At 51.3% G+C, this 20,937-nt stretch overlaps 1 protein-coding gene across 1 annotated transcript; it reads left to right on the forward strand.

Moving 5' to 3' along the window:
* Positions 1–2,918: 2,918 nt before the first annotated feature.
* On the forward strand, positions 2,919–15,953 carry GDF6 (growth differentiation factor 6; the record flags this gene model as incomplete). The annotated part of the gene is made up of 2 exons (XM_082044680.1): positions 2,919–3,255; positions 13,287–15,953. The coding sequence occupies 2 exons, from the start codon at positions 2,919–2,921 to the stop codon at positions 14,150–14,152; spliced, it is 1,203 nt and encodes a 400-aa protein (XP_081900806.1). The 3' UTR covers positions 14,153–15,953.
* Positions 15,954–20,937: the final 4,984 nt, after the last annotated feature.

A 20,937-nucleotide genomic window follows, 5' to 3' on the forward strand; every position in this document is an offset into this window, starting at 1 on the left:
CTGAAAGGTCCCCAGAGCCAGGGGAACGGCCCCCGTTGGCTGCAGAGGCCTTTGAGTCAGGCCCCTGATTAAGAAGCAAGGGTGGAAAGCAGCCGTCTGAGTCAATTTGAGAGACCGTGTTAAAACGTACAAAGGCAGCAGGTAGAAATGAAATCAGGCTGATGGAAGTTGCTTTCGAGACCACTCGACCCTTGCAGCTTTGCGTTAGTATGAAACCACCTTCCCTAGGGAGAGGAGGAGGCCAAGGGAGGAAAAAGCTGAGAACAAAGAGAGAAGAGACAGACCAAGAGACAAAGGCAGGAAAGGAACAGACACTTCGGGAGCAGCAAGGGGACCCTGGAAACCAGCGGGGTGGGAGTGGGAAAGGGCAGCCGTGCAGCAGCAGCACTGGGAACCACAAGGAGGGGATGTGGGAAGTTGAAACAATATCAGAAAAGGAAAATAGGACAATGGAATGCAGCAGGATAGAAAAGAAAGAGCCTGGGGGACTTGGGTTGAGCAGAAGTTGGCAGAGAAGAAACTGGAGCTGGGCAGCTGATTGGAGATAGCAGGCAGGAGTGTGGAATAAGTGAAGAGGGCACAAAAGGGGCAGAAGGAAACAAAAAAGTGATGATATGGAACTGGGTCGTGGCAAACAAAAAAATAGCCAAAATGCTAAGTACAGAACAGAATGGATGAGGGCGGAGAAGGGGACTGCAAGTAACAAAAGTGAGGCAGCAGAAAAGTGAAACCAAAGGGACAGGAGGAGGGGGGAAGGTCTCAGAGCAGAAAGCAGCTTATGAAAAGGGAGTGGAATGGTCAGTAGGGCAGCTGTGAAGCCAGGAGTTAGGCGAGAGGAGTGAAGGCATGATAAATAAAAGGGGATGAAAAAATGGGATGGAGCAATGTGGGAATTGGTTTTTCAGAACACTTGCCTCATTTCTACACTGTCACTGATACTCTTTTGTAGCCCTGTTTCTTCACAGTTCATCTGCCAGCACCTCACAGTACATCTATCCTACTAAAAAGAAGCCAAAGCAATGACGGGCGCTGTTCTCTCATCTGAGCTATGCAATGTGTCACATATCCACATGGTTGAATCCAAATAACCGTATAGGGGACAGCCCTGGGCATAAGCCATAACTTGTAACAGGCCTGGGCACTGTCTGGGAAAGTGCTAGCTGGCAGGGGCCAAAACCACATGTGGAGAGTTGCAGGGCAGCACGTGAGACCCTGACTTGGAGTCATCTTCTTCCCTAGTGGAGATGCAGCCTGGGTTGCTTGGAACCTGAGCCTCTGTTTTGATCCAAATCTCCCCTTCATGGTCCTCATCTCCACTTCATGGTCTGAATCTCCCCTATCTTTTCTTCCAAAGAGCTGAGGAGCACAGTGGGACTGAGGTCACTGCAGGCAAACTGGGACCTACCAGGATAGCTGCCTGCTCCATATGCCCTGGCTGGGTCTGCCTCATCCCACTGATGTGTGTGTTACACTGGAAGCAATGCCAAAAGCCCAGGCATGAGTTGCCCTCTCTTGGTGGAAAAGGAGAAGGAGTAAGGAGTAAGAAAAAGACAAGAAAGTCCAGTGTGTGACTGCATGGACATGAAGAACAGCTGCTAGTGAAGAAGTGTGGTCAGGGATGTCAGATTCAACTTGAGTTGAAAGCCAGATTCCCTTTATTTTTGTTATGGAATGAGATTTCACTGCTGAACAGGCTGCAGAATCTCTTGCTGGAATGAGAGGAAAATCCACCAGTGGCAGAGCTGGAGCAGATAGGAGAGGTAGAAAGAGGTGAAGAATGGGACACAGTGGAGGAAGATCAGGAGAGGAGAACAGGGAAGCTCAGAACAGGGCAAAGGAAAGCAACATTCAGAAGCAGAGGGGGTGGCTTGTGGCTGCCAGCAGTGCCATGGTTCAGGCGGAAAGATGAGAAGAAGGTCAGGAAGAAGCAAAGAGGGAACAGGTCAGGTAAGGTAATGCAAACTTGTTGCCGTCATTTGTCCATGGCTGTAAGCCCCACAGAGGTGGTTGGATGAAACCATTTGGAGAGCTGACACAGGTCTTATGTTGGGGGATGCACCTCTGAAAAAATGAAGAGGGCTGGATAAATCCTCTTGCAGAAGACAGCTCCAATGCAAGGAGGATCTGTGCCCTGCTTAGGGGAGGTTTTCTGCCTGTCCTGGGCTGCCCCATTTATGTTGCTGGTGCTGTCTGCCCATCACTGAATTTTCCCAGGTCCTATCCTGGCACCGTGCTCCCCCTCAGGCTGGTGGCTGTGCAGATTTTGAAAGAACTGTCTCTGTCTCTTTGCTCCTGTGCTTTCCTTTCTCTCTCTGATGAGTGGCAGGGTTTGCCCCAAGGCTGCCTGATAGCTGGGCCCTGATGCATCCCAAGGTGAGACCCCATTTTTCACCAAATTCTCCTTCTTGAGAGACCCCTGCTTTATGTCAAGCTCTCGACAGACACATAGCTGTGGGAATACGCAGAGCATTACAAAAGACCATTAGCTTCGCCGGAGTCTGTCCACACTCGGAACCACAGCACCCTCAGCACCTGAACGCACCAAAGCGTTGGCTAGTTGATGAGAAGCGGTACCCGAAGGGTGGCAGCGAGACGCTCGGCAGCTGTCCCGGCCCTCGCGTCCACTTCCCTCCTGGAGTCCGCACCGAGGAGGGATCGAGGGACCCCCAAGCACCCGACGGCGGGGTGTCCCGCCCCGCCGCGGACCGCCCCGCGGGGGCGGGATGGGTGCCCCCACGGGGCGGTCCGCGGCGGGGCGGTACCCACGGGGCGGGGCGGGCTGCTCCGGGCCGAGCCCGCCCGGGTGCAGTCCCCGCTCCGCGCCACGCCGCCGCGCAGTCCCCGCGCCGCTCCGTGGGCCGCCGGAGCCGCACGTCGGGCCGCCCTCCTCTTCTTCCCCACCGCCGCCGCCTCTCGCTATGAATGCACGCTGGGCCCTGCTCTCCGCCGCCTTGCTCGCCAGCCTCCTCTGGGATTTACCTTGCTGCCTCCCGGCTTCTCTCCCCGCCGCCTCGGAGCTCACCGCCTCCTCCAAGGGCGGACGGGGCCGCAGGGTGACGCGGACTCCACGGGACAACCGCCCGCGGCAAGGGGGACACGCCGTGGGCCGGGCGCTCCCACGAGCGGAACCTCACGAGTACATGCTGTCTCTGTTCAGGACTTACTCCATCGCGGAGAAACTGGGCATCAACGCCAGCTTTTTTCAGTCGTCCAAATCTGCCAACACCATCACTAGTTTTGTAGACAGGGGACGAGGTAAGTTTTGCCCCCCCACGCCCCTCACCTTCCTCTCGGGGCTGCGGGCGCCTCTTCCCGCGGCGCTCCGCAGCTGCCGTCCTGCGGAGCCTAGCGCTGGGGAGGCGGGGAGCGCACTACATCGGTCACTGGTGTTTTTCGCCCCCCTCGGTATAGCAGAAAGTGGATCTTTCCGTAAATTGTGGATCGAGTTGTTTTATTTTAAAGCAAACTGCCCCGCGGCGCTAAATCCGGACCGCAGCAGCCGTAAATGCTGCGTGAGAGAAACACGCGTGTTCGCCCCCGGATCGTCACGGGGTGGTGCGAAATACGTCCCAGCTTTGCAGGCGCACTTCGGGTGTAAACTCAACCTTGGAGCAAAAAAATCGCTCTTCTAGTTTCTTTCTGTCTGCAGAAGAAAGGATCGCTCTTATCGCTGCGGCTGTAATGCAAATATTAAGTTCAAACTGACCGAGGGCAAACATACGCTGTCTCAAGCTGCTCTCGCGTAGGGTCGCTTTATCGGGTCCACCTGGAAATTCACCAGCCCCGTTTGAAAGAGCTGGGGCTGGGACACAGCCGGCTCCGCATGCAGGGGGCGCAGCCTGAAGCCCAGGTAACTCCCGGCCGTGGGGCTCAGTGGGGAGCGGCACAGACTCGCCGCCTCCTTCGGGGCCTATCCTACGTCCTTTAAGCCTGGTGTGTGCGGAGCTGGTCCTCACCCATCCCAGCGCCGGGGGGGACAGCGGGTGTCGCTCCCTCGGGCCCTCGGCTGCCCCCGCAGCCGGGAGAGCGGAGGGGAGAGGACGGGGCGGGCGGCGGAGCCCGGGGCCGGCCGGGCTCCAGGCCTTGTCCCCACTCATCCCGGGTAGCAGCAGTGCCGTGGGGCTCCCGGGACCCCTCGGCGACCTGGAACCCCGGCCGGAGCTCCGCTTTACTTTTCTCTCGTTTTATCGCTCGTAGCCAAGGCAGCGGGTGGAGATTCCTCAGCGATCCAGAGGAAAAGAGAATTATCTTACCTCAAAATTGTCTCTATCTTTTTTTTTTTTTCGCCTACATTACCCTTGTTTGTGAGCCTTTAACGATATTAGCAGTTTCTCAATGAAGGTTCCTTCTCTCCCCCTCTCCGCGATTTGAAGATCCTCCCCTCCGTTCGCGCCCCCCCCGCTGCGGTACCCTGCCCATGTACCTGCCAGCGGCTGGCAGCGGCGTCCCGTAGCTGCCGGCAGCCGGGAAAGCACGCCGACCTCCCCGCTTCCCAGCCGTTTCAGGGAAAAACGCAGCGCTAGGAAAACCGCACGGCTCCCTGGAGCTACAGGAGCCAGTCTCTCCCCAAACCAAACCAAACCAAACCAAAATCAACTCTCTCCGCCGCCTCCACGGTTCTACAATCACTCCTCCCCCTTGGGCACCCACGGCTCAGCCCCTTGCCCCATCGCCACCCCCGGCTCGGGGTCCTCCTCTGCAGAGGGGGCTCAGCGAGGCTCTTCCCCTCTAGCCCTGGCGCCCGTTGAGTCCCTCTGGGCTCGGGTGGGTGCGTGAAAGCGCTCACGGTGGGTGCACCCCGCGGTCGGAAGCGCCTAGGGGTTTCCGTGGGGAGAGGGGACACGGGGTTTTGCTTTCCGCTTTCGCCTTATGAGGGTTGTTTTCTTCGTCGCTGCTAAACGGGAGGTGGGGGGAAGAGGACAAGCTTTCTAGAAACACTGTTTCGAAAGTTCAGCCGTCAGAAACGCGCTGTCCCGCTTTCCCGCCGGAGAGGAAACAGGGTGCTAATTCTGCGAGCCACAGGGAAATAGAGACGTGCTCAAGATCATCTTATTCTTGATAACCAGAAGAAAGACAGTTAATTTAACAAATTTAGCTCATCTCGCTGCATGGGAGATTCTACTCCGGGGGAAGTGATTTGCTAACAGAAGTCCTGGTTTGATTAAGGAAAAGCCTCACTTTTCCCCATTGATTTTGATTTGATGTGTCACAGGCTGTGACCTTCTGCTGGACCTTCTGAGGGTTGCTTAGCATCAAGCCACTGATTGGAGTATTTCAACTCAGTGATCTAATTGAGTGTTCATGTCATAACATATCAAATATTGTCTAGTCTCCCATAATGAAGCGGACCAGCCAATGGCACATCACCAAAAAACTTCAAGAGAGCTTCCGTTCCTCTGAAGTGGTAGCTATTTTACTGCCCACCTCCCCGTGGGCTCCTAGCCCAGTTAATTGGCGAGCTGGAGCTGTGCTGATGATGAACAGTCTCAGGGAAAGCGGGGGGGCGGGGGGGAAGTTTCTGTCAATTCATTTGCAGACAATATAGCCGCCCAAATTGACCCAATTAGATGGGCTGCTCTTTACCTAAGCGGCAGCTCCGGGGGGAGACGGCGGTGGCCGTCGCTCCCTTCCGCCCGCACGGCATCCTCCACCGCACTGTTTCGGGGAGACAGCAACTGGGAGAGGGAGCGTGGAGCAGCTTTTAGTCCTGCCGAGAAATGCCCTTCCCGCAAGGCGTGGGCTGCTGTGCCCGCGTGTCCGAGAGCGTCCCGCGGGAACGACAGCTCGACATCCCCCGGCCGCAGGAGCCGGAGCGGCTGGGAGGGGCAGGGAGCTTCGGTGCGAACACCACAACCGCTCCTCTCCGCCTCTTGTTCCTTTTCCTTCCCACTTGAAACTAGTAAGATCGCTTTCAGTCTGGATCGAGAGGACGAAAGCCATACTACTGCATTGTATATACATATATATATATATATTTATTTTTTTTCCCCAAAGGTAGAAAAAAAGTGCAGAAAAGGGGGAAAGGGTTTGCGATTCCCCCTTTTCCACTCCCTCCCGCCCCCCACTCGCTCCCCCTTGTTACGGTCGCAAGATCAGACAAGACTTAGCTGAATGTAGGAAAATTACTGTTGGCACATGAAGTAACTCATTAAAACGCAGATGGTGCTCTCGCTGGCCTCAGGACCCCCAGCATTGGAGCTCCACAGTAACGCAGGACAATTAGGAGCTGCAAGGACTCCACCAGGCAGGGAAAAAAAAAAAAAAAAAAAAACACGAAAAAAAAAAAAACCACGAAAAAAAAACAGAGCAGGAGGGAGCTAGAGAAGGGAGCTATAAACAAGCAAATCCACAGCTAGCAAGAAATGCAGCACGGCTCGGAACAAGCCGAAAACAAAAAAATAAATATCGAGGATGCGAGGAAGCGCGATTTTCAGAGAGATATCCCGTGGGAAGGGAATGCCACAAGGGCCGGCTGCCGTGGGTTCAGCTCGCCTTTCCCTTTTGTGTTTGCAGAGCTGCCCGCAGCCGCGATACCGCGGCCGGGCTCTCCCGTAGGAAATGTTGAGCTCCGCGCCTAAGGGAGTGGGAAATCAAAGTGGATTGAGATCGTCTCCTTTTCCGTTCTCGTTTTCTTTGTGCAGTTTTGTGTTCCAATTGAGAGACAGCTGATTCAGACGGACCAGGGTCCGACCACCGTTATTTTGCTCTTGCCGTTAGCGTCGGGAGGGGGGTGAGGAAAGGGGGCAGGAGGAAGGGGGGATGCCGTGTGCAGGAGCTGGAAATGGCCGGGCTGCGCGTGTGGCTGAAGAAAAGAGCGTAAATCCCACTTGAAGTTCATCTAGTGCAACATGTTTATGCAAAACAGCGGGTTTCTGGGTGGACCGAAAGCTGCAATGTAGTGTAATCTGTGCAGCGCCTTTGCCCAGGCAGTGTTGTAGTTGGCAGAAGGAAAATGAAATATAAGCAGGGAAGTATTTTAATGGGGAAGGAGGGAATTCACAACTGTTAATTATTTGGTGACCTTGTATGCGATTTGTTTGAGCCCCTTATAAAAACACTAATGCAGACCAGACGGCTGGAGCACGGCATCGAGCAGCCGGTTCCCATCCCCGCCGTGCGCCCGGGGAAGGAGCGGGCGGCCCGGCTCGCCTGGCCCGGCGGCGGGGCCTCCGCGCCCGCGGAGCCAGCAGCGCGGGGGCGGGCGGCGGTGGGCGAAGGGGCTGCGGCTCCGTGCTGCCTGCTCCTGCGGGATATCTGGAGGTTTGTGTTTTCCCCCGCGCTGCCGGAGCTGCGGAAAGGGAGCGGAGCGGGCAGCGGCGCGTCTCCTCGGCAGCCGCGGCCGCACCGCTCGTCTCTCCCTCCTGAAAATCGGGAGTTTCTTTTTGTTTTATTTCGTTTGTTTGTTTTCTTTTGCAAAGGCGCGCACAGAAGCGCAGCGGGACGGGGAGCGCGGTCTGGGAAAGCAGAGCCTTCAGGCGCCGGGAGACGCAGCCCCGCGGCGACTCCGCGGCTCAGATGCCCCTGCGAGGCGGTGCGCGGCCGCGGAGCCACTCTGCTAACGAGAAGGGATAAAACCTGTCAAGGCATTCCGGTGGCTCATTTCAGATGCCATCCTGATTTTTTTTTTTTTTTTTTTTTTAATACAGAAGCTCCCTTGCGGGGCTTGCTAAGAGGCGGGTTTTGTGGTTTTTATGATTTTTTTTTTTTTTTCTTACGAGGCGGGTAGGACCGAGCTCTCCGCTTCGGAACTGTTGAGTTTCCGCCGCTCGCGGGCGATGCTGTGCCGCAGTCCGAGCTGGCCACAACCAGGAGACGAGAAGCCCGTGGGGAGAAAATCCGGCGCAACCCGGTGTCAGCCCGGCTCGGGTGCTCGCAGCAGACGGCGGCATGGCCGGGCTGCCCGGCGCTGGGCACTGCAACTGGGGGCCTCGCCCTCCTCTTTTTCCTCCTCGCTTCGTAGTTCTACAGGAAAAAAAAAACAAAAAACAAAAAACAAAAAACAAAAAACAAAAAACAAAAAACAAAAAACAAAAAACAAAAAACAAAACAACCCACAAACAAACAAAAAACACCAAGTCATTGCGATTTAGAGTCAGGCTGGAACTTAGGTTGGTCGTCCTTGCGTGCCTGAAGTCTGGTTTCTGAGCGAAAGGGAGGGTTTCAGTCCTTGCTAGTTGTGGCCAGATCCGTACGTTGGGTTGCTCTGTCCTGGTGCTTCCACGTATATCGCTCAGAAATATCCTCCAAAGCGTCCCCTCACTCCATTTCTTAGCTCCCAGCGCTGGGAATATTCAATCCAATTTTTTCAATACGAATAGTTTTGGAGGAATGATTTATCCTCGATCGAAGTATTTCGGGTAGCAAAACGACCACAAACGGGCAAAGGGAAGTGGGCTCGGTTAATGCTTGTTACAGCAGGTAGGAACCGCACAAGGAAGCCCCTCTTCGCCTTCGCGCAACTCCTGGGGCGATGTCGACAGATGGGGGACCCGGAGCCCCGTGGCACGGTCCGTGACTGTTGCGGCGATGTCTCTGTCCCCCAAGGCCGAGCGTCGATCGTGGGAAGCGGGGAGGTGGCGGGAGGCGGCCGCCGGCAGCGGCGAGTGGGGCGAGGACAGGCAGCCTTCCCGGCGCAGGTACGGTGAAGCGGTGACCAAAGGTATATTGCAGCCAGGTGCCTCCCCGCTTCAGGGAAAAAGAAAAACCCAACAACAGCCCTCCATCAGCTCTCTGGGGTTTCGGCAGGATTGGGAAGGATTTGTTCGAGGAAGATGTGGTCTTTCTCGATTACTCGATAGAGGAATGAACGAAACATTTAAATCTAATCACTCGGTATAATAAAAAAACACGGCAAGGCAGGCGCTGCGAGATGCGGAACCGAGAACCGGAGAAATACCACACATGGAGAGTCAGCCTCTTGTTTCCACAGCTCGAGTAATGCTCCGAGAGAAGTACCTGTCACCCTTGCGACTCTGCAGACAACGTGTGGGCAGCCCCTCGCAATTACGGGGGATATATGTTTTAATTTCCAGATTATTGTTGAGAGAGCGCCTGCAAAGGGTCTTTAAACTGCAAATGTGCTTTTGGTTTGCGAGTTTAAATATGGCTTGAAAGAGAATTTGGGAATGGGAAAATTCTTCATGAATGTGGTTTGGGTATAATTTGCAGTGATGTAAAGTTAAGATCTGAGCCCTGATGAATTGGCTGGGAGCCCAGTACCTGATCTGCCATGAAAAGGGAAACTTTGTATAGCCTTCCTTAACCCCCGGCTCGCCTCAAAGCCCAGGCTGCCGGCGAGAAAGCGAACCCGGGAAGCGGGAAAGGGTTCACACAGGGAGCTAAAGGAAACGTCCCAACCCAATAATTCATTTAACCTTGGGCGACGATAAACGCTTCGCCACCGCAAAACGGAGGAAAGCGGCGGCAGAGGCGGACGGGGGCCCGGCGCAGCCCCCCGCGGCCGGCACGCTGCACACCGCTGCCCGGACGCTTTGGGGAGGGCAGAGCGGGGCAGGGCTGCTCTCCTCCCCCGCCGCCGACACGTTCTTAAATTCAGGGTAGATCTGCTCTCTTCTTCCCTCCCGCTTCTAGCTCCCAATATTTTATCTTCGTTTGGAAAAAAAATAAACAACAGGGAGTCGAAATAATACTAATACTTACTGCGTAACTAACATTCATCTAAGTTAACGTTACAAATATAACCCCCCCCCTCCGGTGCATTTTCTGCAATGTGGCTTTCCCCAGCCTGGCTGGATGTGAGATGACTTGGCTGCTCTCTCCAAATATTACGGTAACGGGAATAACGATAATGAGAATCTCGACTGGCCTGGGAAAAAAGGCAGATCTCGAACTGGCTGCTGCAAATCCCGGACCTCACCACAGCCACTCCTTGAGTTTAAAGGCAAACTGAAGAGGACAAGCCCTGATCCGTGTGTGTTCCTCACAAGGAGGGAGAGGGACAGCCAGGCTGCCCCCACGCCGTCGCTGCTGCCGCTCTTTGTGTGCTGCAAACGCAGTAGCTTCGCTGGAACAAAGGTTCCCCAAACCAGACCCATCTCTCTCCAGTTTCTGGAGGCTCCAAAGGTACCGCTTTCCCTCCCCACCCTCCGTTGCTTTTCCCACCCTCTCGACCGTGCTGGGAGCGAGCCAGTACTGGTTTAGGATTATGTATTCATCTGGAATTATTAGGTTACAAGAGTGAATAAATAGCGTTTATCTGATCGGATTCAAAGCTGCTTACTTGAAACAACCGGCAGCCCTGCCCCTTTCTAGGAGCGGGAGCCGGCAGCTGAAGAAACAGAAGGAGTCTTCCAGCGCAGAGTCAGTGCTGCCTAAACCCGCCTCGGAGACTCGAGTGCTCGGGGACACATTTCTCTGCCTTTCGGCCGTGTCCCCGGAGTGCCATGACACCGAGCTAGCCAGACTGGCCGTGCAACGCTTTCAATCTCCGCCAAGCTGGAGCGTCAAAACATGCTGCTGGGGAGCGCGTTTTAGGCGCAGCCCCCCCACCCCGCCGCATGACAGGGTTCTGCAGACCCTTTATAAACCGCTTGCAGCACAGGGCATCTGCGAGGAATTCAGCCTCTTCCCACTTCACTCCCATCTAACCCCCACGCCTGGATGCCACTCTTGAGGCGGTCGAGTCCCTTCGTCAGGGACACCGGCCAGGAACAGGACGGGGAAGGGGGTGAGTGGGGTATCTTGCTCCGGAGGGACAGTGAGCTGGGGACAGCCCATCCCCCACCCTCAACCCATCCAACAGGGAGTACAAAACGGGGTGAGCATCTATCTGCCTTTGAAACCAAGCCTGACCACCCCCTCCCAGCACCCCCCCAAGCAAAGAGGTGGCTTAAAAGCAGAGCTGTGCCCACGCTCGGCTCTGCCCACAGCCTAAAGCCAGGAGAAGGGCTGATTTGGTTTCCTCGACGGTCGCTGGAGCCGTTGGCAGAAGATGGAGGCAGCTCGGCGGAGCAAGGACAACCGCCTGCGCCGTGTCGAATGCTCAGGCATCTGAGAGATGCTGGTCGCAGGGAAAGCCAAAGAAGAGGAGAAGAAGGAGGAAGAGGATCTGTGCGTTCTTGCCCGAGGGATGCACGTCCCTTTCTGGCTGACGTCTCCAGTTCTGCCTGGGACCCCCTTGAAGAAGGAGACGATGGTCCCTGAGCTCTCTTGCAGACCCTTCTCCTGCAACCCAGGCCCACCTCAGCCCCCAGCCACACCGGCCCAAGTGTGTAAAGGACAGAAGAACACTCCCAGATTTACAAGCGAAATCGTGCTCCGTCCTTGCAGCGCTGCCGAGACCGTCTAGCGCCTACAGGCAGCTCCCTCTGTATTTAACTTTCCTTTTCAGCAGATAGACAGAGAAGATGTTGTCGTCACCCAGGGCTGTGACGACATTTTTCGGGCTGTGTGTGTTTTTTACAGACTCCCCCCGGATCCTTCCGAGGGGCGTATGCGGCGGGCCGAGCTGCCTCTCGCTCCCGGCCGTGCGCTCCTCTCTGGGGAAGAAGCAGGCTTGCCTCGGGGAAACCGCCGAACCTGAAGGGGGATGCGGGAACAGGGATGCGGCACGCCTAGGTCCAAGTTCCCCAGGATGCGTGAAGGGCCTGACCTATTTTGGCACTGCTCCCCTAGGAGCGCAGCCCCCGCGGAGCGCAGCGCGGTCAGGGTGAGGGGGGCTCCGGCTCCCTCTCCCCGACCGACCCTTCATGCTGGGGGCGCGGCGGGGTTCGCAGCCTTGCACCGGCCTCCTCGCCCCGGGGGCAGGACAGGGGTATGGTGTTAGGCGGGCACCCAGCTCCGCAGCTGGGGGTGTGCCGTGGGTGCGCGGCGCTGCCTCCCACGGCAGCTCAACACGGTGCGGGAGGGACGCGCTCGGCCGGCAGGCAGCCTCCACCGTGGGCTCCCGTGGCCTAGAGTGGCTCCCTGTCCACGCTCCATTTCCCTCTTGGCGTCTGGAGGAACGCGCAGCGACACAGGGCGACTTTAGAGTATGCTAATCCGCACTGATTAACTGCATGTTAATCCGCATTGATTTTACATTGCCATGGTGAGTCTGAAGATCTTGGATTGCATAAATCATCCCGTCGTCCCTCCTGCCCCTTCAGGAGGTCCCCTCAGACCTGTCAGGTAGGGCCGAGGTTATGAAATACACTGATTAGGAATCGCAATGACCTTTGATATCAATAAATAACACGGGGCTGTATATCTCTTTAGTCTCTGTTTCTGCTCCTGGAGCGGGCTGAGTTTGGAAAAGCGGTGAGGGGTTGCTGAACAGAGGCTCCAGTGACACTTTTACTATTGAAATCTACACAAGCTTTACTAGCTTCTGGGGAAACCCAGGGGCTTTGGGAATTTTTGTATTTGCTGGGTTGTAAACATTTTATTGGAAAGCAGCTCAGGGGAATCTGGTTTGCTTTCCACACTGCACTTCGTACACCAATGTGTCAAAAAAGAAGTCCAGGTTTTTCTCTTGAAGGAGAATATATATGTGTGTATGTATGTATCTGTGTGTAATGTACATGAGCACAAAAACAGTACCATTCCCACTTTGTTGATGGGGGTGATGGACAGAGAATGTGCATAGAGCAGGGACTGACTCTGGTGCGGTAGAGCGGTCTCCTGCCTGGTGTGGATCCTTCCATACGTCTTCTCCTTCTCCTTCTCCTTCTCCTTCTCCTTCTCCTTCTCCTTCTCCTTCTCCTTCTCCTTCTCCTTCTCCTTCTCCTTCTCCTTCTCCTTCTCCTTCTCCTTCTCCTTCTCCTTCTCCTTCTCCTTCTTTCCTTCTCCTTCTCCTTCTCCTTCTCCTTCTCCTTCTCCTTCTCCTTCTCCTTCTCCTTCTCCTTCTCCTTCTCCTTCTCCTTCTCCTTCTCCTTCTCCTTCTCCTTCTCCTTCTCCTTCTCTTCTTTCTCCTTCTCCTTCTCTTCTTTCTCCTTCTCCTTCTCTTCTTTCTCCTTCTCCTTCTCTTCTTTCTCCTTCTCCTTCTCTTCTTTCTCCTTCTCCTTCTCTTCTTTCTCCTTCTCCTCTTCCTTCTCCTCCTTCTCCTCCTTCTCCTTCTTCTCCTTCTTCTCCTTACTGCCGTCCCCCGGGCCTGGCTCGGGCCTGGCTCCCGGAGGAGCCTCTAGTCCCGGTCTAGGGGCGGCCTCGGCTTGGGGGGGCGGGGGTGAAGTGGGCAGGAGCGGCCCCGGCCGGGCAGCCGAAGGCCCTGTCCGCCCTTCCTCTCGTCAGAGACCTCTCGGCATATCCCCCTGAGCGCAACTGACTGTAATTATTTTTTTATCTCGCAGACGATCTCTCGCCCGCTCCCTTGAGGCGGCAGCAGTATGTGTTTGATGTATCGACCCTCTCCGAGACGGAGGAGCTGGTGGGGGCCGAGCTGCGGATCTTCCGCCGGGCCCCCCGCGGCCGCCCGCTGCCCGCCGCCCCGCTGCACATGCATCTCTTTCCCTGCCTCTCGCCGCGGCCGCTGGACTCCCGCGCCCTGGACCTGCGGGCGGCCCCGGCCGCCGGCTGGGAGACCTTTGACGTGCGGCAGGGCCTGCGGGAGCAGCGACCCTGGAAGCGGCTGTGCCTGGAGCTGCGGGCCTCGGCGGGCCGCGGGCCGCCGCGCTGGCTGGACCTGCGGGACCTGGGCTTGGGCCGCCGGACGCGGCCGCCGCAGGAGCGGGCGCTGCTGGTGGTCTTTACCCGCGCCCGGCGGCGGAGCCTCCTGGGGGAACTGCGCGCCGAGCTGGGCGCGCCGCCCCCGCCGCCCGCCGCCCGTCGCCCGCCGCCCCGGCGCCAGCGCCGCACCGCCTTCGCCAGCCGGCACGGCAAGCGGCACGGCAAGAAGTCTCGCCTGCGCTGCAGCAAGAAGCCACTACATGTCAACTTCAAGGAGCTGGGCTGGGACGACTGGATTATAGCCCCACTGGAGTACGAGGCCCATCACTGCGAGGGGGTCTGCGACTTCCCGCTGCGCTCCCACCTGGAGCCCACGAACCACGCCATCATCCAGACCCTCATGAACTCCATGGACCCCGGCTCCACGCCGCCCAGCTGCTGCGTCCCCACCAAACTGACTCCCATCAGCATCCTCTACATCGATGCGGGCAACAACGTAGTATACAAGCAGTACGAGGACATGGTGGTGGAGTCCTGCGGCTGCAGGTAGCGGGCGGGATACCCCTCGGCGGCAGCCGGGGCTGCGTCTGGCGGAGATGCGACTAGCGAGGACCGCCCGCGTCCGCCCGGAGCGTGGCTGGGATGACGGGGACCGGCGGGCGGCGCGGAGGGGCGTGTGGCGGCGGCGGCCCCGGCGCCGGTTTGCTGCGGCGGCAGCTGGGACTCGGGCAGCGCCTGCCCGCGGCTGCCGTGCGGTGAAGGGCGAACGGGCAGGGCAGGCGGCGAGGCCGCCGCCTGGTCCCTTCCCCGCTTCCCTTCCCGCCCCCGGGGTTTATCTGGTGATCTGTCCTCCTCCTTTCGAAGGTGAAGGCAATTTACCAAGTACAAAAAGAGTCGGGGGAGGGAGAGGGAGCAGACTGAGCCCTCTCTGAAGTTGCTCCGAAAAGGGCTGTTTCATTTCTTCCCTCTCTCTTTCACATTCCTGCAAGATTACCAGCCAGAAATAGCCTACGGCCCCCTACCCCCCAAAGGAAAAAAAAAAAAAAAAAGAAAAAAAAATCTCAAGATTGTAATTACCAGTTAGGTTTTATTTTAAGACAGCGATGAAAAACTGTGAAGAGCGAAGTGTTACAGAAAGCACAACCTGGGTGGATTGGAAAGGAAACTCCTTTGGATTTCACAACCAGTGCAAGGATGCCATTGCCAGATCCCTAGGTAGCTCTAGTTTGGCAGCCCTCGAAACCTGCAGCAGTATTATGCGCAAATGTTGTGCTGGAAAAGGCATTTTGTGTAAGATTTCTGTTTCTTTCCCACCTTTGGTCTCAGCTATGGCTTCACCTGAGGAAAGCACACTTCGAAGCATGCCTAGCCCTTTCTTAATGTAACTACTATGTTCTTAGTTTCAGGCTTTCCCCCACTGATCTCTAGAATTGTTGGCTTATCTGGTTTTGCAGAGCTATAAACTGGTGGAAAGAAATTTAAAGAAAAAAAGAAAAAGAAAAGAGAATAATAATATAAAATGGTAATAAAAAGACTCGACCAGGAGCAATAATTTAAAATGCACATTTTGTTTTGGATGCACTGTTGTTCATATAAAAGTTGTAAATATTTGTTTATTTAAACAGACTGAAAAGTGCAAAATGGAGATGAACAACATGCATTTCTTTTTTTTTTTTAATGTACAAAACATTATATGCACTCGAAATGTTATAATTTTTAATATTTTTTAAAGTTTATATTTGAGTTGTACAGAATTAAGCATTAGTCAAATATTTCATCCTTACTTAACATTATCATTTCCTTAAGATATTACAAGATTTAAATTCTGTGCTAAAAATGGAGAAAAGAATTTTTTTTTTTTACTGTCTACCTCACTATAATGCAAGTATTTACAACTCTAAAGTTATCTGAGGTAAATTAATATTCAGAATATTTTTACAATACACCTTTACTGGACGATACTACAACTATTACTGTATTATTAAACATTTTTTTTTCCCAAAAGCCAGCTTGCTTTTATATGTTCTATTATTTGGTTAAGTAATTCTGAGTTCTCAAGTAAACGTTGGCTCCAGTTCTAAAATGCTGCAGGATTGAGTTGGAGCAAGTGCCACTTTAAGACGTACCTGAAGCCATTCCTTCTATCCGAAGACTTTTTGTACTCTCCTAAGATCTTTAGTTTCATCTTTGGTTTATGCCGGTGGCATAAAGCTGCATTATGTTTTTATGCATTTTATGCAATGATTACTGTAAGTGGGAGAATGCGTTAAGGGGAAAAATTAAGGCAAACATTTGTAAATCTCATCTGTACTGGGCACATTTATATACACTGTATGATGATGATGAGCAAAAGACAATGAATGTTTTATAAATGATATTTATTTTGATGCAATGGGTAATATATTTATTAAATATTTCCTGACTATCTCTTAGATAATGAAGAACTATTCTATGAGTAGCTGTTTCAGCAAGAGAAGGATTCCCCTGCTCTCTCGCAGCAAAGCATGTGGAGAAGGTGGTGCAAGCAGGGTAGGGGCTGTGAGCCACACTCTTGGGGGGAAAAAATCTTAATGCATCTTAAATGCAGAAGGGCTGAAAGAGCTGCTCACCTTGTGGAATGTGTTTGAAAACAAGGTTCTTTTCATGGAAAGTGGAATTTTCTTACCATATCACAAGATCTGATCTCACACGTTTTTCTCTGGCCAACTTTCACCCCCTCGGACTGGTGCTTGAACAAAGGATTGCAGAATCAGACTGAGTGTTTGAATAGCAGCAGCTGAGAGACCTGAAGAAGAGTCCAGCCTCGGAGTTGGTACAACTTCCAGAGAAATGTTTCTTTTGTAGTACTTAATAATGTTTCAAGTTCATGCCTAATAGTAGATCTGGAACTAGCATCTTTAAAAAGAGCGTTTGCTTTAGAGCTGTGTTCACTGTTTGCAGCCAGTGGGGTTCTGACTGGCGTGAACTTTGGTTGTTGCTCCGACTGCACCAGTTCAGAGTTCTGCTATGGATGAAGCTCCCACTCTCTTTATGAGGGAAAGCAATGGAAAGATGATATCTGCAAAGTCTGGAATATGGTCTCTGAGGAAAGGTAATCAAGATACATAAGCCACTGTCAACTGGAAATGAACACAACGTAAAAATCTGAAATTTTACAAAATTCATACATAGTGAAGGATGAATTGTTTCTTTATTTGCATGTCTGTAAGCAAACAAAATACCACATGTGCAGACAATGCTTCAGCTAAAACCATACGCTGAGGTTTTTGTTGCAGTTCCCTTTCCGTGTAAAAACCAACATCGCTTCTACTGCAAGCCTGTACATTGCATGCTTGGTAGCACACTGTCCTTTCTGCTCTGCCTCAGATGTGGCTTTGGAGAGCTTCATCAGACAAAGTTCAACTGTGGAAGGCCTAATAATCTCTCCTGAAGGGATGTCCTCAAATAAGTAACATATAAGATTTTGCTGTTTTGGATATACAATGTAGAGCAGTTTGCACCTTCTCCTACATTAGCCAAATTTTTGGTGACATCTTTAACGTTCAGAAAAGGTTTGAAAGGCCTTTTTCCCAAATGTCTGGCCTGTGCTTGTTGGCTTCAAGGGAAGTGAGGGGACCCAAAAAAAAAGCAAAACCAGTCAGAATCTGCAGTATCTGCTTTGGAGACAAACCTTTTGGATTTTACCTACTAAAACAGAGGAAACGCTGGCCTGTCAGAGCACGTGCTCTGGATACTAGAGCTAATATACCATTATTTGAGCCCATTTTGGCAAGTCTACTATTCCTAAAGATGGGATCTCTGCTCATTTCCTTTTTTAGGCCTGCAATATTCTTTTGCACAAAACTGAGAAGGAGCAGTACAGTGCCAAGAAGGAGAAGGGAAAAGATAGAGCAAAACTGATCGATGGTCTTTCCTCGCTTGCACCTCCTTTCCTCTCTCCCACCCTTGCCCCAAGAACTAACCAGTCAACTGAACAAAAAATACTAGTAATTATTTTTTCAGCTTTTACCACAAACTCTGCAAGCTTTTGTTAGAGAGAAATCCAAATACGGAAATTCAGTGGATGCGCAGCTCAGATCTCTTTGTCTTGCCAAAGTAATATGAATTTTCTTTTCCATTTCTCAACTCCCCATGCTCAAAATCATATTTTAAAAGGGGAAATGATTTCTTTTATTATGTTGCTGGCCAGAAGAGGGAGCAGAATCTATGAAGTAGTGGTAATAGACACCAGCGGACAGAAGACAGCTGAAGCCAGTCTGGCTGATGGTGTGATACGTATCAGTAGATGTTACACGATTCACCCATTGCATTGGTTGTGTTGTTCAAACACAAGAAAACCACTGGCTCATCTTTGAAGTATAGATATGCATCAGAACAATTAAATTCTGAGTATTTAAATGAAAAAAAAGTAGCACGGGCTTAAGCCCTTACTTTGCAAAGGCTGCTTCTCTTTTTTTAGACTGCACACTCCATCTTACATTGATTTATGGGAGGGTTGTATATTTGCAAATGATTTTGGGGGAAAATGCTGGAAAGGACCCCCCATGAAGAGTAGATCCAATCTTACTCTTCTTATATTCACACAGATGAGAGGTCAATCTGTTCACTGAAATGTATAAAATAAGCATGTTTATTCTTTACACCTCAATGTTTAACCTCAAATGTTAACTGAGGTACAGAGCTGATCGCATTGTATAAAACATCTTTCTTCGTAAGCCCTTAATCTTTGCTTCAGAAGCACATCTGAAGCTTTGAAGAAGTTGAGTGGCTGATCTTCACCTTGTCAATCATTCAGAGGCTGGACAGCAGGACAATACGTTTCAATAGCACATGATTTGTTCTTTTGCAGAGTGACCATATGCTATAAAGGAGTATAGTCCCTGTCCTTTTGTCAGCGTTCAACTATATTATATGGTTAGATTTCCAAATATTTGTTCTTGTTTCTTTTCTGTATCAGACCTCTTGTAAACTGAGGATGTTCCAGCTGTTCATAGTTGTGAGGGAGGAGAGTCAACATATTATCCCTGCTGCACTCATCATCTGCCTGTTCCTTGATGACTGCAGCCTTGAAAAGTACCACTGTCTTAGTTAATATACATGACTGTGTGGTGTATTGTACCACTGGGAATTAGAAAGGGTTCTCCCAAGGTTGTAACCAGAGCTAATTTTGCACAACATCAGCCTTACACAGGGTGTAAGACTCCATATTTGCCCATGTGCTAGCATTTTCACAAAACTAGCATTCATTTAAACTATGCACGCCGTCAACCCTCTCTCTGGAACTGATAAGTCTGGAATAGAACTGGGGACTTCTGTTCCAGAAGATCACTTTCCTAGTAACAACTTTCTGCGTTATTTTTTAGGAAAAACCTTAGGAGAATTGCCATCCTATAGAGCATTGTTTAATTAGTGGAAAAAAAAAAAAACAACCCACAACCAGTCTTTTCAGAATGTGAGAATTTTATGACTAGAGAAGAAGGAGTGAGAAGACTCCTAGGACACCAGTTTTCACCTGGGTGGGTAGGAAGGACCTCAGGTGAGTAAGAAAACTGGAGGTCTGGTTGACAACTAATTTCTAGAGTGGAAGTGGGAAATTGCAGGAGGGCCATAGAAGAACAAAAGGGATAATGTAAGGGCAAACTGCCAAACATCTGAGATGTCTTTACACTAATGCTAAGAGTATGGAGAATAAACAGGAAGAATTTGAAGTCTTGGAACACAACAAAGGCTACAGTTTAATCAGCATCACACAGGCTCAGTGGAATAAACTGCAGCACTTCAATATTAGCAGAGAGAGTATCATTTGTGTAGGAAGGACAGGCAGGAAAAAAGGGAAGAGTATTATCTGTTATATTAGGAATGTGTAGAAGGCCAGAAAGAGGGGCGAGACAGAGCTGTTGGAGATAAAATAGAGAGGAACTGTAAAGCTCTACTAATGATTACTTAATGAGGAGGAGGAGGTTGATGTCACCTTTTTTAGAGCAACTACTGTAAGTGTCCTGAGGATATGGGGTAGTGGTAATTGAGGACTTTATCTAACCAGATATCTGCTCTAAGGAAAGAAAAACCAAACCAAACAAAACCCAACAGCATAGCACAGACAGTTCCTCAAGATTTTGGAATGTATTGGGACAACTTCTTGTTTCAAAGAGTGGAGGCGGCTATGTAAGACATGGCCAGATAAGACTATGATAGATAAGACTAATAAAAAGGAACTCACTAGAATGCAACTGGAGCTCATGTGTCTGTGGAAAAGGAGGACTGAGAGGAGGAAAGCAAGACTAAAGGATTCCTGTAAGGCAGATTTCCTCCCTTTGGTGATTTGATAGGAAAGGTTCTGCAGGGAGGAGCTGAAGGGAACTTAAGGAAACATACAGTTGTGAAAAAGTCCTTATTTAAAGATGCTGTAGGAAGCTATCCTGTTGGCAAGGAGGACAGTGTTGGAAGAAATCAGGGGTACTGCGTCAGGAGCCACTTGCTTATCTGAAAACAAAAACTCATTACACAAAAAGTGAGCAAAGACACTATACTAGAAAAAGTAAGAGAAGGGCTACAGTATAAATAATGCAAAAGGGACCAGAAAAAGACAGAAGAAAAACAAGAAAAGGTTTATCACTTCATGGGGATGGTGAACAAAAGACAATACAGTAGGAGGATGTGTGAAACACCTTTGCAAGTAAGGGACGCTTGATACAAGAGACCAAACACACTTAGAGCTAGCAAGGGAATAGAAACGTAGGCCACAGAAAAGAACTGAAAGTGCATTCGAATTAAGTGCATATACTCAGAGCAGGAAGTCCTGGGGATGTTTTTGCTGGTGTAATTAAAGAACTAACCACAATCATTTCTGAAATATTAACAAGTGTGTTTAAGAACACACAGAAGAATGAAGAGGTGCCAAAAATTACAGACCAGCCACGTGTCTCAGATATCTCAAATATTTGAATAATACTGCAAAAAAATTAAGTTCTTAATGTAATAGCAACTGCAGAATGATAACATGAAAACATCTGACATGAATTTATCTAGAATAAATCATATCCAACTAGCCTAGTTTTTCTTTCTTTCTTTCTTTCTTTCTTTCTTTCTTTCTTTCTTTCTTTCTTTCTTTCTTTCTTTCTTTCTTTCTTTCTTTCTTTCTTTCTTATTTGAGTGAAATGTAACTCGAGCACTTAAGAAAATGGGTTTCCAAATGACCTTGCTACATTAAAGGGATGGTTTGACATGAGTACAGTGAAACAAAATAGTAATGAGTGCAAAATATTACACTTCAAGAAGGATAACCTCAAGCATAAGATGCAAGATCTGGCTAGACAGTGGTTCCGCGAGAAAGAA

Source organism: Streptopelia decaocto, assembly GCF_964273445.1.
Source record: "Streptopelia decaocto genome assembly, chromosome: 2".
In the NCBI taxonomy this organism is placed as follows: Eukaryota; Metazoa; Chordata; class Aves; order Columbiformes; family Columbidae; genus Streptopelia; species Streptopelia decaocto.